General features: G+C 53.7%; 1 protein-coding gene across 1 annotated transcript in view; it reads left to right on the plus strand.

The window, feature by feature from the left end:
- PHF2 (PHD finger protein 2) overlaps positions 1 to 16,899 on the plus strand; it is a 75,148-nt gene that overhangs the window by 38,554 nt on the left and 19,695 nt on the right. Inside the window, exons 3-5 of the mRNA XM_042964442.1 lie at positions 3,064 to 3,178; positions 12,320 to 12,480; positions 14,446 to 14,587. Of these exons, the coding sequence (XP_042820376.1) occupies positions 3,064 to 3,178; positions 12,320 to 12,480; positions 14,446 to 14,587 (418 nt within the window). The remainder of the gene's footprint in view (positions 1 to 3,063; positions 3,179 to 12,319; positions 12,481 to 14,445; positions 14,588 to 16,899) is intronic.

Here is a 16,899-nt window from a genome sequence, read left to right on the forward strand (position 1 = left end):
GTCCCAGGGTGCCTTGTCAGAGGGGGTGGGGTGCCACGACAAGAGGACCCTGGCCTTTGGGCCCCAGGGAGGGAAGGAGCCCGCCGGCCAGGGCTGCGCGAGGAGTGCCCAGAGCTCACCCTGCCTCCCTTGAGGTTCCGCGTCTGGCTGTTATCCTGGCCACACGCTCCGGCCACAGCGTCACGTGGGCCAGTCTCTCCTCCAGGTGCTCCTCGATGCCCAGTCCGGAGTTAGGGCCCAGGAAGGCCACCAGCCCGGTCAGCCCCTGCTTCCCAGGCCTGGGTCCTGGCAGGAGTGTGGGGGCGCCGCTGCTTCCCCCACTGCCCTTTACATCTGTACCCCCATCACCCGGCTGCACCTGCCCTCCAAGGCTTGGTTTCCCCACACGGCCCCTGGGGCCAGGGCCCTGGTGCCAGGCATCTGTGTCCTCTTGCCTCCGCACACCTGCTGGGGAGACCTTGGGATGTGGGGAGTGGGGCAGATGCATGTGCCAGCTTGGGGGGGACCTCGAAGGGCCGCCATGGGGTCCCCTCCGCAATGCCTCCCTTCTCCCGACCTCAGCTGCCCCCCAGACAGCACTGGGATATCTGTCTCCCCGCTGGTCTCTCGCACCTGCGGTGTCACCCATGGTGGCCAGTGTGCGGGCTGGGCTGCCCCTTCCACCCCCGCCTTGATCCCTGGATGCGTGGGACCCCCTGGTAAGTGGCCGGGAGCCAGGCTCGCCTCCCATCAGAGGCAGCCCCATCGCCGAGGCCCACAACGCTCCTCTGTGGCCATGCACGGCTGCCCTCGCTCTCCACGCCCTTCGGTGGGGGGCACCTGGTAAAGTCTAAAGCCTGGGGCATGAGAGGCGGCCCAGGGTCACGTCCTGATGCAGTTGTGGGCTCAGAAGAAAGGATGATGATATGGAGGTTGGTTTCAGAGTCAGGGTGACCTGGGCCATTGTCAGAGTTGTGTCCCCGCCCCGAGGCCCTGCCTTGGCTGTGAGCACCCTCTCCCTCTGAGCCTGCTGGCTCTTCAGGAAGCAGGGATGGCTCTCAGGCCAGCTGTGGCTTTGGTGACCCCCGTGCGGAGCTGGGCTGCTCAGCAAGCACTTGGCAAACCGCTGAGAAGAAAAGGCCTGAGCCAGGGTAACCAGAGGGAGGAGGGTGGGCACTGAGGTGCCAGTGCAGTGCCCAGGAGACCAGCCATTCACAGACATCCTGCATACCCACTAGTGCTGGGCTGTGCCAGGCACCGTGGGTGTGTGGGGAGAGCCCAAGGGTCCAGAGTGGGACTGAGCCCTGTGAACAAATGGTTTCAGCCCAAGCAGCCTTGCCAAGAGGAGGGGCCGTGCGCGCAGTGGGCCCCACAGAGCTCCTGGGGTGGACGGGGCACTGTACACCCTTCCCCTCCTGTAGCTCATGAGGGTCCCGGACCTCGCTATTAAAGATGCAGCACAGAGATGCCCAGTAACTTGCCCAAGGTCACACAGTTACAGGCTGGTGGGGCAAGAAAGATTTGGACAAGTGATGGAGCCCTTCCGTCTCTCATCTGTGCCTCGGGCCACCACCAGAACCCCCAGTTCGAGTCCCCCCTCTACAGGATCTTGCTGGGTTTCCATAACATCCACTCACACCCTGGCCATGGCAAACAAGGGTGATGGAAATATCACACCATTGTTGGAGGCAGGCTCAAGGGTCATTGGTGGCAGCCCCCTCCCTGTCCTTGTCTGTGAGGGATGGGCATCCTGAGGGTCCTCTGGCAGTCCCTCAGATCTAGTCTCATGTCTGTCATGGGGCCAGCTTGTTTCACAGCCCACCCAGCAGCTGCCAGGGACAGGTCTCTGTGCCAGTGCTGTCCTCACTCACCGAGTCACCAGGGGCTGCCCTGGGCAGAGGCTGGGGCCACAAGGAAATTGCTTCCCTCCCCTCCAGGGGCTTGCAGTCCAGTAGGAGTGTGTGAGTGTGTGTGTATGTGTGTGTGTGCACGTGCATGTTCTGTGTGCACTGCATGGGCGTGCACACGGGTATGTCCTTGTGCGTACACACACATGTGTGCACATGCACATGTGTGCAAGTGCACCAGAGTCCAGTAGGTGTGTGTGTATATGTGTGTGCACGTGCATGTACTGTGTGCACTACATGGGTGTGCACATGGGTGTGTGCTTGTGGGTCCAAAGGCACGTATGTGTGCATATGCATGCGTGTACAAATGTGCCACAGTCCAGTAAGTATGTGTGCACATGTGTGTTCTGTGTGCACCTCATGGGTGTGCACATGGGTGATTGTGTGTGCATACCTGTGCACATGTATGTGTGTGCAAATGTGTCAGTCCAATAGGTGTGTGAATGTGTGTATACATGTGTGTGCACACGAATGTTCTGTGTCTGCTGCGTGGGCATGCACACGGGTGTGTGCTTGTACGTGTATAGGTACATGTGTGTGCATGTGCACATGTGTGCGAATGTGTCACAGTCCACTAGGGGTGTGTGCACACACTTGCGTGTAAAGAGTCCAGGGTGGGGTGCCCGGTGCCCTGGGAGCACACACGAGGAAAGGAGAGTTGGAGTCAGCGGTCAGGGTGGCGGTGTCAGAGGGGGACACACAGGAGTACAAGGTGGCACAGGAGGGGTGTGGGAAGGGCGGGAGCTACAGAGGGCGGTGCCAGCCCGCTCCTGCCCCGGTGGTGGGCTTAGGGCAGCAAACGTTGCAGCAGGGAGGTGACAAGCTTGAGGGGAGGCGTCCCCTTGGTGGGACCTCCCGGTAGGTGCCTCTGACGCGCTCTCAGCGGACTGGGTGCTAATGGGAAGGGTCCCGGCTCCCCCAGCTTTGGGGTCGGCTGAGCCAGAGGGGTGGGAGGGGCAGGGCAGGGGTGGGGCCGTGACCCAAGGAGGGTGGGAGGTCACAGGGGCCGGGGGTGGGTGGGTGGGTGGGTGACCCCCCGGGGACATTGGGGGCGCTGCCTCTGCGGAGGCTGGAGTCTCAGTGTTCACAGCTCCTCAGCTGCCCTCTGGGCCGGGCCCCTGTGGTGCGGGGAGGGGAGGGCCCACGCTGGGTGCCATCTGCCCCTGTCTCCCCACAGTGAAGAAGAAGCGGGCCTGGCACAAACACGGCCCAGGGCAGACGCCCGACGTGAAGCCCGTCCAGAACGGCAGCCAGCTCTTCATCAAGGAGCTGCGGAGTCGGACCTTCCCCAGGTGGGCGGTGGCGGCCTCGTCCTGGGGGGCTCAGGGGCACAGCCTTCCCTCCAGGGGAGCGGCACAGCCCCCCTAAGCCCTAGGCGCTCCCAGCTCTGGGGCTGACCTCTTCCTTCTCAGCACCTGCAGGTCAGGTGTTGGGGACCCTCTTCCTCTGGGCTCATGTATCCCCCCACCACCTGGTGTGGCCCTTTCCACGGAACCTTCCTGAGGGGGAGGCTGCTGAACTCAGGTTCTGGCGGGCGAGGAGTGGGGGCTGGGGTCCTGCCCAAGACCACCCTCCAGACGTGGCCCTCTGCCCCTGGGCCTGACAGGCTGTCCACAGGTCCCCTTCTCAGAGACCGCCTGCCCGCACCCATGTGCTGCGTGCGGGTCGAGGGCAGAGGGCAGGGGCAGGGCTGCGGGGACCCTGACTCGTGGACATGTGCTCTTCAAGCTGCTCTGCGCCCCCTCGGCCCCTCACAGCCGGAAGACTTTTGTTTGTCTGACAAGGTTTCTTCTCTACTTTTAAAGAGTAACTCACTGGACCCAGAATCCTACGCGGTGGGTCCTTTTCCTTTTAGCACTTCAAATATTTTGCCCCACTGTCTTCTTGCGTGCATAGTGTCTCGTGAGGGACCCAGTATGACTCTTACCCGTGAGCCTCCACAGACAAGTTACCTCCCTCCTCTGGCTTCTTTCCTTCCCGCGACTTTTACTGAGATACAACTCACAGACCTTACAGTTCGCCCATTTCAAGGGTACAACTCAGTGGTCTTCGGTGCGTTCACAGACGTGTGCGCCACCAGCAGCCGGTTTAGAATGTTTGCATCCCCCCCCCCCCCCCACCGGTGTCTGTTTAACATTCTGTTGTGTGGACAGACCACACGTTGTTTATCCATTCGTCAGCTGACACGCTGGGGTTCTGATGTTTGGCTACTGCAGATAGTTCTGCTATAAACGTTCTTATACAGGATTCTGGGGGACATGTGTTTCCATGTTTTCAGGAGTAGTGGTCCATGTTCAGTTGTCTGAGAAACTGCTGGACTGGTCTCCACAGTGGTTACGCCACTGTCGTTCCCACCAGCGGAGCGTGAGGGTCCCAGTTTCTGATCACCCTTGCCGGCCCTTGCAATTCTCTGGCATTTTGATTCGAACCATCCTTACGGTGTGAGCCTTTCTCTCTCTCTGGTCTGACCTGCATTTCCCTCGTGAAAACTCATGTTGAGCATCTTTTCATGTGCGTGGTAGTCGTTTGTATGTCTTCCTTGGAGAAATGTCAGTTCGGACCCTTTGCCTATTTTTAATTTTTGTGTCTTTTAATTATTAAGAGAGTTTTTTATATATTTTAGATACAAGTCTCTTAACAGATAAATGATTCGTGAATACTTTATCCTGTTTTGTAGACATTTCACTTTCTTGATCATGTCCTTTGAAGCACCAACATTTGTAATTTTGACGGAGTCCAGTTTATCCGTTTTTTATTTTGTTACTTGTGCTTTCGTTGTCATAGCTGAGGATCATTTGCCAGATCCAAACCCCAGGTCATGAAAATTACCTTCTACAAAACTTTTAAGAGTTTTGTAGGTTTTAGGTCTTACGGTTTTGTTTTTGATACATTTTCAGTTAATTTCTTCATATAGGGTGAGATAAGGATCTAACTTTTTTTTTTTTTTTTTTTTTGCACGCATCTCTCCATTTGTCCCTGCACTATTTGTAAAAAGACCTCTCTTTTTCTATTAAATGGTCTTGGCTCTTAGCTGTAAGTATATGCATTTACTTCTGGACACTCAGTTCTGTTCCACTAATCTGTTTATCCTTAGGCTGGTCTCACATTGCCTGGACTACTGTGCTTTGCAGTACGTTTTGAAATGAAGAAGTATGAGTCCTCCAGCTTTGCTTTTCTTTTCTTTCTTTCTTTCTTTCTTTCTTTCTTTCTTTCTATTGAATATTTTTTAATGTTTATTATTTTTGAGAGAGCAGAGAGACAGAGCACGAGCCAGGGGAGGAGCAGAGAGAGAGGGAGTCACAGAATCCCAGGCAGGCGCCAGGCTCTGAGCTGTTAGCACAGAGCCTGACATGGGGCTCGAACTCACGAACCGTGGGATCATGACCTCATTTGAAGGAGGACGCTTAACTGACTGAGCCACCCAGGTGCCCTTCCAGCTTTGTTTTTCTTTTTAAAAATCCTTCTGGCCATTCTTGGTCTGCTGGAATTCCATATGAATTTTAGAATCAGCTTGTCAGGCCTACAGAGAAGTCAGCTGATATGGATTGTGTTGAATCTGTACATCAGTAGAATCAAAGTATTGGCATCTGAAAAATGCAAAGTCTTCTGACCTATGAACATGGGTATTCTTCCATTTATTAAGATCTTTTATATTTCCTTCAATAGTGTTTTGTAGTTTTGAGAGTTTTGTACTTCCTTTGTTAAGTTTATTCCTAAGTAATTTATTCTTTTTGATGCTCTTTTAAATGAAATTGTTTTCTTAATTTTATTTCCAGAGGGTTCATTGCTACGGTACTGAAATAGAGTTCAAGTATATTCATCTTGTATCCTGCAACCTTGCTGAGCTGGTTTATTAGTTCTGATAGCTTTTTAGTAGATTCCTTACACCTTTCTATATACGAGATCATGTCATCTGTGAATAGTTTCCTTTCTTCCCTTCCAATTTGTGTTACCTTTTTTTTCTTGCTTGATTGCTCTGGCTAGGACTTCTAGTAGAATGTTAAGTAGAAGAGACCAGACAAAGATGATCAGGGCCCCATCATTTTCAGGGTGCTACGCTTGGGGTACAGCCTCAGTTCCACAAGTGTGGGCCAAGGGGAAGAAGGGAGCTCCCCCCCATGTCTTGTCTGCCCTTGCGTGAGACTGAGAATCAGGAACAGACGGCTGGTGCAGGATGAGAAAGGCTGCCGTCCTGTTCCTCCTGGACAAAGCCCTCTGCTTGGAAGCTGGGGAGAGCTCCCACTCAGCTTTCCTGTGTCCTTGGCCGCGGCCTTCCTGAGGGAGGTCTCCTGGCCGATCCAGTGGGGTAGAGGGAAGAATGGTCTCGGCCCATATATCACAGGCACATGCCTTTCCTGCCAGGTTTTCATAGATTTTCTAGACTAGATGTTTCTCCATTTGCTATTTGCTCTTAGAACCATTTCCAGAGGTTTTGAATAGTTGTTTTTCACAGTAATTTTCACCAGTTTCATTGGGTTTTGGGTCCTCAGGGCTCTTCACGCTGTCATGCCAGAGGTAGATCTTTCTCATGTGGCCTCTGTCAGGATATTGCCTCCCCTGTTTTGCAGTTTGATTACGACATGTCTAGGTCTAGTTTTCAAGTATTTAATCCTACTTGGTGTGGTCTCAGTTTTCTGGATCTGTGGTTTCACATCTGCCATTAATTTTAGAAAATTCTCAGCCATTATTACTTCCAACATTTCTCCTGCTTCAAACAGTGCTCCTTTCTCTCCCTTTTATTTTTGGTGTTCTCGTCATGCACACGTTGCTCTTTCTGTAATTGTTCTGTATATTCTTGGATATTCTGTTCCCTGCTTTTTTCATTCTTTTTTCTCTTTATGCTTCAGGCTGAGCAGATGTTATTAACTTCAAGCTTACTGAGTCTTTTCTTAGCCACATCCAGTCTACCAATGAGCCCATCAAAGGCATTCTTCATTTCTGTTACCATTTTTAATTATTTCTATCATTTCCTTTTGAATCTTAGAGTGTTCGCTTCTCTGCTTACATTTTCTTCTGTTCTTGCATGTTTTCCACTTTTTCCATTAGCACTCCTAACATATTAATCATAATTTAAAAAAAATTCCTATCTTATATTTCCAAATTCTGTGCTGTAGCTGAGCTATGTCCTGATATTTTTAAAACTTTATTTTTTAATTGAGGTATAATTAACATACATTGTTATATTAGTTTCAGGTGTACGATATAATGACTCAATACTTCTGTACATGAGCAGAAGTATCATCTTCTGCACATGAGTATCACTCAGTGCTCATCATGATAAACGTACCCTCAACCCCCTTCACCTGTTTCACCCGTCCCCCCACAGACAGACTTCCCTCTGGTAACCGCCAGTTTGTCTTCTATATTTAAGAGTCTGCCTTTTTTGTTTGTCTCTTTCTTCTTCTTGTTTTTTTTTTTAATTATTTTAATGTTTTATTTATTTTGGGAGAGAGAGAGAGAGAGAGAGAGAGAGAGAGAGAGAGAACACAAGTGGGGGAGGGGCAGAGAGGAAGACAGAGAATCCATGAAGCAGGCTCCAGGCTCTGACCTGTCAGCACAGAGCCTGACATGGGGCTCGAACACATGAACTGTGAGATCATGACCTGAGCCGAAGTCGGACACTTAACTGACTGAGCCACCCAGACTCCCCATTCTTTGTTCATTTCTTTTGTTTCTTAAATTCCACATATGAGTGAAATCATATGGTGTTTGTCTTTCTCTGCCTGACTTATTTTTATTATACTTACCATTATACTCTCTAACTCCATCCATGTTGTTGCAAATGGCAAGATTGCATTTGTTTTATGTCTGAGTAATATTCCATCGTGTGTGTATGTGTGTGTGTATATGTGTGTGCATATACACACCACATCTTCTTTGTCCATTTATCAGTCAATGGACATTTGGGCTTTCTGTATCTTGGCTGCTTCTGATAGCGCTGCTATAAACTTGAGGACGTGTCTTTTTGAATTAGTGTTTTCATTTTCTTTAGGTAAATACCCAGTAGTGGAATTACCGGGCCACCACGTAATTCTATTTTTAATTTTTTAAGGACCCTCCACGCTGTTCTCCAGAGAGGTTGCACAGTTTGCATTCCCACCAGCAGTGCAAGAAGGTTCCTTTTTCTCCACATCCTCGGTGACACCTGTTGTTTCTTGTCTTTTTGATTTCAGCTGTTCTGACAGGGGTGAGGTGATTTGCTTTGTGTCTTAAGACTATGGTCTTTTGCCGTTTAGCGCATCTTGTGATTTTTTGGTGAAAGCTGGACATGATGTATTGAGTCAAAGGAACTGAGGTGATTATGCATTTAGAGTGAGGTTTTGTGTTGACCAGACCAGGGGCTGGGTTGTGTTGCTGTAGCTGTAGGTGCCAGACACATGACTTTCTCCTAGTTTCCTTGTGTTTTCCTCCTCTCCTGTTCTTGCTGGGTGTCCCTAACAACTCCTTCTTAAATAGAATCTGTCCTGCAGCTGTCTCGGCTATACTCAACTACCATTATACTGTTGTATGGTAGTAGGATTGGGGGAGGGGAAGTGTCCTGTAATTGAATAACACACCTCAGTGTTTCAGTGGGCCCGAGGCTCTGGGCTGTTACCTTTGGAAGCATTTCTTGGCCTTCGCTTTTGCTCTTCTTTCCTAAGACAGGAAGCTAGTGGCGTCAGGGGTGTGGGTGGGCACTTGCCCTTCCCCCATCAGAGGAGGATGGTCTGGTTAAGTAAGTGCTCCTGGAAGGTAGACTTTTGTTATGGAGAACACTCGGAGTATATTTACACATAATTGCTCTCCCCCAACCATGTCTGAAATAGGACAGATCTTTACCAGGAGAACCTGTGGGTAGAACCCATGAAGGTGGGTCTCCTCTGAGGCTGGGCCCCATGAGTTCTTAACTCTGAAGCTAGTTCACACCCAGCCTCTGCACTTCGTCAGAAATCACTTTAATTATCCTCTCAGTTACCGCCTCCAGCCGCTTCTGCCTCAGGTAAGGTCCTCTCAGTGGTGATTCTCTGTGTTTGCCTGTCTTCCCAGATTCTGGGGGTGACTGTTTGCCCTGTAACCCTAATGTTCAGTGAATCTAAGAAAATTCCTTGGTATTCAGTCTGTTCAGCTTTTTTCTTGTTGTGAGGACAGGAATGACCATTTCCAAGCTCTTTTACGTGTTGGAGTTGAAGCCATTAGTCCAGTTCCACTCATTAGTTGGGTTGTCCTTTTATTGCCTACGTATTCTAGGTACTTGCCACTAATCAGATACTTTCTCCTGTCCCGTGGTTGCCTTTCCACTTTCTTCATGGTGTCCTTTGAAACGCAAATGTTTATAATTTTGATGGCATCGAATTCATTCTTCTTGTTCTTGCTGCTCGTGGTTTTGGCTTCTAGGAAACCATTGCCAGGTTAAAGGTTGTGAAGATTTATGTCTGTGTGTGTGTTTTCTTCTGAAAGTTTTACAGTTCCAGCCTTTATGTATAGGTCTTCAACTCAGTTTGAGTTAGTTTTTGTCTATGACGTGAGATAGGATCCCGCTGAATTCTTTTGCATGTGGACGTCCAGTTCTCTCATGCACCATTTATTGAAATGACTGTTTTATTCTCCATTGAGTTGTCCTGGCGTTCCTGATGAAAAAGCAGTTGGCCACAGATGTTTGGGTTTATTTCTGGACACTCGGTTCTGCCGCACCGATCCATATGTCTCTTCTCTCTTCTCATGCCGGCACCACACGGTCTTGATTACTGTAGCTTTGCAGTGAATTTTGAAGTTGGTCAGTGTCCTCAACTTTGTTCTTTGTAAAGACTGTTTTGGTCGTCTGGGAGCTTTGCACCTCCCGTCAGCTTTCCAAGTTCAGCTTGTCCATTTCTGCAAAGACGTCAACAGGTGTTCTGACAGGGATTGTGTGAAATCCATAGCTCAATTTTCTCTTATTTCTTGAGTCTCATTTCTTTCTTCTAGATTTGATTTCTCTCTTATTGAATTATATCCTTTAGTGGTTTAGTAAAGGCCTATAGAATTATTCTATTTTTGAAAATGTTTTCATTTCATCTGTGTTCTTAAATGATTCTAATTTTCTAAAATGGGCCTAAAATTTTAGAGTAAATTTATTTTCCTTGAATTCTTTGAAGATACTGTTATTCTGTTGTCATTTGGCATCTCTTGTTGTTCACGAGATGTCTGTTGTCAGCCTAGTGGCTGGTGTTTGTTCATCTGTTTACTGTTTGGTTTTGGCAAATCTGTTTTTTTTATCTGAAGACTTTTCAGATTGCCTCGTTGTCTCTGATGTTCCACAGATATGCTACAGTGCGTCTGGATGTGCTTTGTTTTTATCAGTTCTACTCAGGACTCAGTAAGATCTTTTAATTTGAGGAATTGTATCTTATCTCAGTTCTGAAAAATGGCCTGTTTTCTTTTTAAGTAGCATTTCACCCCCTTTCTCTGTATTATTTTTCAAGTATTCCATCAAATTGACCATTTGGGGGGGGGGCGTGCAGCTACTATTGAATGCGTCTGTTGAGTTTTTAAATTTTTTCAAAAGTGACGTTTTTCACGTGTAGAATTTCTGCTAGGTCATTGTCAATGTTGCTTGCTCTGTTGTCCTCCCTCCCTGCCCTCTGCTGCGTCCTCCCATTATCCCTGTGAATGTGGTTAGTATGTTTCCCAGCCGTCCATTGTGCTCAGTCCCCGGACCCGTGCTCTGGTGGATATGTCTTCCGTCATTCTGTGAGGCGGCCTGTCTGCCCTGGGCCCAGAGGTGTCCCCGTAGAACCAGTGTGTGTTTGTCTTTGCTGGGTCCTCATGGGTTTGGCAGTCCCAGACCTGGTACGTGGGGCTGTGTGACATGAGGGCATGGGATCCTGGTTTGTCCGGACACCGTCTCCCTCTGGCTACCCCGGGGCTTCCACAGATGACCCTGCACTGTCCCAGTGCTGCCGCTCACACACCCGCCACCCACTCCTGGCCTGAACCTAATGCTCTGTCAGCACTGGTCCCACCCGAAGGTCCCTCCTCCGTCCTCACCCTAACTGCCCCACGCGCTCCCTCTTGGTGGGACATGGCCTTGCAGCTCCTTCCTCTCGAGCACTGTCTTCCTTGGAGCCACAACCCCGTGCTCCCCTGGCTGTCCTCCACCTGCCTGTCCTCCTCTCCTGCTGACCGCTCTCCCTGGGAGTTGTGGGGACTCTGCTCTCGCCCCTGGCCCTCGGAGTTTACACCTCCCCCTGATCCCCCGCCCTGCCCAGGCTGTCTCTTGGCCGGCGGCTTCGGCCTCCCTCTGCAGCCTGTGAGCTCCTGACCCGTCCTCAGTCCAAGTCTGTCCCAAGTCAGCTGCGGATCTGTCCCCCGCACACGCCTGCTCTCCTCCAGCCCTTAGTCCCTCAGCTGTCTGCCGTCACCTCCCCTGTTCCTCCACCCTTTCGCCCACCACTGCCTCCTGGTCCGTGAGCTGAGCCTCCTCCCTGGTCGCGATGTCCAGCCTGCTCCCGCGGCAGCTCTCCGTCCGTCCACACAGCCATCGGATTGACCTCCAGCTGTTGTTGCCCTGCTCAAGCTGTCCAGTGGCTCCCCAGTGCTCTCGGCGCGAGGCAGAGGCCCGCTGTCGGTCAGACAGGCCACCTGAGCTGCTGCGCACTCGGCCCGCTCACCCCCTACCCCCGGCTGCTGGGCTCCTTCTCCCTCCCCACCCCTGGCCACATTCTCCCCACTCCAGGGCTTGGCCGGCACCCCCCTTCTGCCCGGGACATGTGCCTCTCAATCCTGCCCCTCCAGGCCTGGACAGGCTGCTCTGACGCTGACCCCTGCTGTCTTCCCCCTGAGCTCTGCTCTCAGCGGTGGGCTTACGACCTTGCATGCTTGTCTGATGGAAGCCCATCTCCAGCGTCACCATGGAGGCTCTCCAGCTGGGCCTCAAAGGTCCCTGGTGCCCCGGGCAGTGCCCAACACGCAGCTGGGCAAGCTGGGCAGGGGAGCCACTGACCGCAGCACCCCAGGTTGCCCTTAGACCCTGTGCTTGGCTTGTGCAGGGAGTGGATTCTCCCTGGAAGGGGTTTGTCTCTATCTGCTGTGTCCTCAGGCCCAGCCCCAGCGCCGTGCAGGATCTAATCTCTGTGCACATGGGAGGAATGTTATGGAGGGTGGGCAGGTAGGGCAAGGGGCAGGGGAGGGATCCTGCCCACGCTCTGCCTTTCTCTGCTGTGGTAGGAGGGTTGGTCTCTGTGTTTCCCCTTCCTGGGCCTCCTGGACCTTGAGGTCCAACGTCTGTGATGGATGTGGGTCCAAGCCACGTCGCTCCCCCATGACCCCTGGGCGTGGTGCTGGAGACGAGCCCTCCTCCCAGGGCGTGGGAGCCCAGGTTGCATGTCTCCGGCTCTGAGGCCCTATCCAGGCCTGTCCCGGTGCTGCGGGGCCGGGACCCTGGCCGGCGTGACCTCCGACCCCCGCTTTTCCCGCAGCGCGGAAGACGTGGTGGTCCGTGTGCCCGGCAGCCAGCTCACGCTGGGCTACATGGAGGAGCACGGCTTCACTGAGCCCATCCTCGTACCCAAGAAAGACGGGCTGGGCCTGGCAGTCCCAGCCCCCACCTTCTATGTCAGTGACGTCGAGAACTACGTGGGTGAGTGGCCACCCTGGAGCCTGCTCGCCTTAGGCCCTGGCTGGTCCCCATGCTGTGTGAGCGCTGTGATTCGGGGTCTCCGTGTACGTTCAGGGCACTCTTCTTAGAATTAGACCCCATGTCCCACTAAAATGACACGTGACCCTGGCCGTCCCCCCAGTCAGTTATTCTGACTGCAAAGGGGCCTGTCTTGGGACCCTTTCATTCTGCCAGCTGCAAAATCCATTCTGTTGGGTGCTAATGGCGGTAATGGAGGGCCCCTGCCTTTGAGGTTTGTGCTGTGCCCCCCTCAGCCTCTCCTGGGCCAGCCTGGGGCACCCTTGGTCTGCCCCAGGACCCTTCCTCTCTGGATCCCTCCGGCTCCCGCTGGTGCTGCCCTGTCCAGCCTGTCTCCCGTCCCCTTGGCAGCAACCAGCACTGTGGGCACCCTCAGTCGGGACACCTCCGGGTGGAGGGAAGAAACTGTATGCTTGGGCATCGTCTGTGAGGTGGGGCCACACGACCCAGACTCTGAGGCCCCAAGGTGGCTGGGGCTTGGGGGTGTGGCCCATGCAAGAGGAGAACAGAGCCCAAGAAGGCTGGTGCCCAGGCCCCCTGTGGCAGGCAGAGAGAAGGGAGCCCCATCGGGGCCATCTGTGCCCGGCCGCAGCCCCTAGAATAACAGCTAAGATCTAGTTCACGCCTGCCAGGTGCCGGACGTCACCGGTAGCTAGTGTCATCTTGCCACAGCTGGCACCCAGGCCCTGGCTCAGCTGGCCACAGAGAGCACAGAGGGCCGGCCCCAGGCACTGCCCGCTCGACCATAGCTCTGTCTGCGGGAGCTGGAAGCAGCTTAGCCGACAGGGAGGCATGTCTTAGAGGCTTGTGTTGTAAATGCTCTCCCTTCTCCTTACTTGTTTTATTATGGACGTTTTCACACACACACACACACACACACACACACACACACACACACACCCCAAGGGAAGTAAACTCCCCTGTGCCCAGTACTGGCCACAAAACCACAAGATCTTGGCCGGCTTTCTGTGTCTGCACCCCCAAATTTAAAGCAAAGCTGTGGCACGTACATCACTTCTCCCACGGAAACCCCGGCAGGGGCTCTGACAGATGATTTGACGTCGTTGCAGCCGCGGGCTGCTCAGTAGCATCAGAGCCCCGCCTCAGTCACCCCAGGCGCCCCAGACGCCCCTTCCAGTTCGCTGTTTGAATCAGAGCCCAGACCAGACCTACACACTGCATGTGGTTTTTATGCCTCTCAGCATCTCCCCATTCCCGAGGCTGTGGGAGGGTTGGGGTTGCTGGTCCTAGAGAACGTCCCATGTGGGGGATCTGGCCAACGGTGTACCCGTGGTGTCATGTAACTCGCTCCTCTGTCCCCAGTGGTTCCTGCACCACCTGGACAGACACTCAGATTCACATTCAGGGGGACGGCAGCCGCTTCGGGGCTGGGGCGCTCCCGCCCGTCAGCCTGTGGTGCCTGGCCACCCGCACAGAAGGGCCCGTCAGCCCGCAGCCCGGGTCTGAGCAGCCCCTGGGGACTGCTGGGAGGGACGAGGCCGTTAGTCCTGTGCGCCTTTCTCCCACTACTAATTAGGAGTCAGTGTGAGGAGCTCACCCTCGCCAGTTCCTTAAGGAACTGTCATCGGTGATTTTCACCCTGAACTTTTCCTCGTCAACTACAGAAAACGTGGGGAAAATGTTTTTCCTTTAACTTACCAGTTTTCAGGATAATAAGTTGGAGCCCTAGAAGTGTAGGAGTTTTTGATTTTTTGATTTTTAAAATGTGTGTCCCATGTCGTTTATGTGGGGTTCCCGTCTGCCGGGCCCCCTCCCGCGGAGGCTTGTGTCTCAGCCGCCTCCCTGCACCCCTGCCTCTCAGCAGGGAGCCCACAGGGCAGCCCGGTGCGGCGGGGGCGGGCTGCACGCCCTGGCCCCTCACGGCCTCACCCCCTGCCCTGCCCGCAGGCCCAGAGCGGAGCGTGGACGTGACGGATGTCGCCAAGCAGAAGGACTGCAAGATGAAGCTGAAGGAGTTTGTGGACTATTACTACAGCACCAACCGCAAGCGGGTCCTCAACCTCACCAGCCTGGAGTTCTCCGACACCAGGTGAGGGCCCCCCGGCCGGGACTGCGGCTGCTCGGGGAGCCCGCACACACGTGCGAAAGCGGCACGCGGTGCTGGTCTGTTTCTCTTCTCAAGACCGGAAGTGACGCACTGTGACAAATCCAAACGGAACATAAGCAGCAAGACGCGGACTCCTCTGGCCTGCCCCCACCCCGTTCCCCAGAAAGAGCCACAGGCCACACCGCGGCATAGGTTCTTCCAGAACACACGTGCTCATGCTCATGCGTGACGTTCCTTGAGACACTGACACCCCCACACGCTCCCACACGTGCCTGCACACATTCACAGGTGCACTCCCCAGTGCACACTGTGGGCACAGCAGGGTCGCACTCTGTACCTGCTCTCCCTGCGGCCCCAGCCTGAGCTCCTGGAGCCAGGCCTGCCCTGCTTGCTGCTGTTCTCAGGGTGGAGGGTCCTGCACCATGGCCGTCTGGACCTGCCTAGCCCCAGCTTCTGTGTGGTCAGGGGCTGGTCAGCCACCAGCACTGCCCCTTGTGCCACGGCCCTGCTCTCCCAGGACCACTGCTCTGCTGTGGCTTGGCCAGCGCCTGCCCTGGCCCTGCCTTTCCTGCTCCTCTGTCAAATCCTCGCTGTTCTCCCCCTGGCCCTTTGCTCGGCACAAGACCTGAGTTGTTGCTGGTTTAGTTTAAGCATGATTTTACTTTCAGACCCTTTCCACCCTTGCCAACTTCTGAAAAGCACATGTGATAGCCAGATAGCTTGTGTGCAGAAGGGCAGGTAGGAAAAAAGAGTTACTGAAAACCACACTGAGAAGGAGAATATAGAACTGTGCCAGGAGCCCAGACAGGATATTGTAACTGGATGCTGGGGTTTGTTTGAGCTTCCCGACAGCATAGGCGTAAAGGGAAATAGGATAGATTAGCGTATCGAGAGAAAGCTATCTCCTGCGGCTTCACAAGCAGGATTGTCCCCAAGGCTGGGTTCTGATGAGAACATACTCAGGAGCTTGGTCTGCTGGCCCACCTGGGGGCTTCAGAGAGAGCTGCCAGCGTGGCAGAGCTGGGGAGCTGGTGCTTTGGTGTGTGGTTTCCCCTTGGGCCTCTCGGGGCCAGCCCTCTGCTGGCAGAAAATGTGTGGTGCCTCCGGTGTCCTCAGGCCCGGTCCAAGGATCACAGGGGTCATGAACACGTCACACCAGGCCATTTGTGGGCTTGGTGTCAGGGCTGTCGAGGGGGAGAGGGTGGCTTCCACGTCATCAGTGCTGTCTGTCCCTGAAGACGCCAGCTGGGGCTTCAGGGGCCAGGCCTGATCACAGTCTGTCTGTGGCTATGTTAGGGTCTGTGGGGATCCTGCCGTGACTCATGTGTTCCCTGATCCCAGAGGCGCCTGCTGTGAGTGACGTGTCAATTATGTGGACGTACGTCGTCACCTCTGCGCTGTCACCCAAGGTGGCCTCAGGTGCCTGGGGCTATGGGACCCAGCCTGTCCACTCTGGGAGGCTGCAAGGAGCAGTGAGCCTCGGTGGCAGGAGGGCAGGCTGGCTGTGTGCTCGAGGAGCCGTCCAGCGAGGAAGTGAGGGCGTTTGTGGCCATGGGGGGAAGCGCTCGTGTGTGGTGTGCAGAGGTCTTCTCTCCTGTGGCAGCAGGGGGCCTGGGAGCCACCTTGGGCATGGACGGTGGGGAGGAGGGCTCAGGGGACAGAGAGGAACACCAGCTTGGGACAAGCCGGAGATGTCAAGAGGGTCTGCTGCCGAGGTCTGGAGGGCGGAGTGGTGGGGCCTAGCTTGTGGTTTGTGACACTCTTGTCTGGGCCGGCAGGGCCTTCCGTGTGGAGCTGTGCGGTTCTGTCCTGCCTGAGGCGGCCAGCACGTGGATGTGTCAGGCTGCTGACCCGGACGACTTTGATGCCATACTGGCATTTTTTATTAATTTTTTTTAATGTTTATTTATTTTTGAGAGAGACGGAGACAGAATGGGAATTGTTTAGGGGCAGAGAGAGAGGGAGACAGAATCCAAAGCAGGCTCCAGGCTCCGAGCTGTCAGCACAGAGCCCGACGCGGGGCTCGAACTCACGAGCTGCGAGATCATGACCTGAGCCGAAGTCGGACGCTCAACTGACTGAGCCACCCAGACGCCCCCATATTGGCATTTTAATCAGGCCAGTGACATTTAATTGAAAAGGCCACCTTTGCCTGTTTGAAGACGAGTTAGCTGGTCTGACAATGACCGATGTGGCTCCTGGCTCCAGGTCCCCTGTGGTCTGCTCTGGAGACCAGTGGCTTCTCACCAAGCGATATCCAGAAGCACCCTCATGGGCCCACCTGGGCCATCCCC

The sequence above is a fragment of the Panthera tigris genome, chromosome D4, assembly GCF_018350195.1.
Source record: "Panthera tigris isolate Pti1 chromosome D4, P.tigris_Pti1_mat1.1, whole genome shotgun sequence".
Taxonomy (NCBI): Eukaryota; Metazoa; Chordata; class Mammalia; order Carnivora; family Felidae; genus Panthera; species Panthera tigris.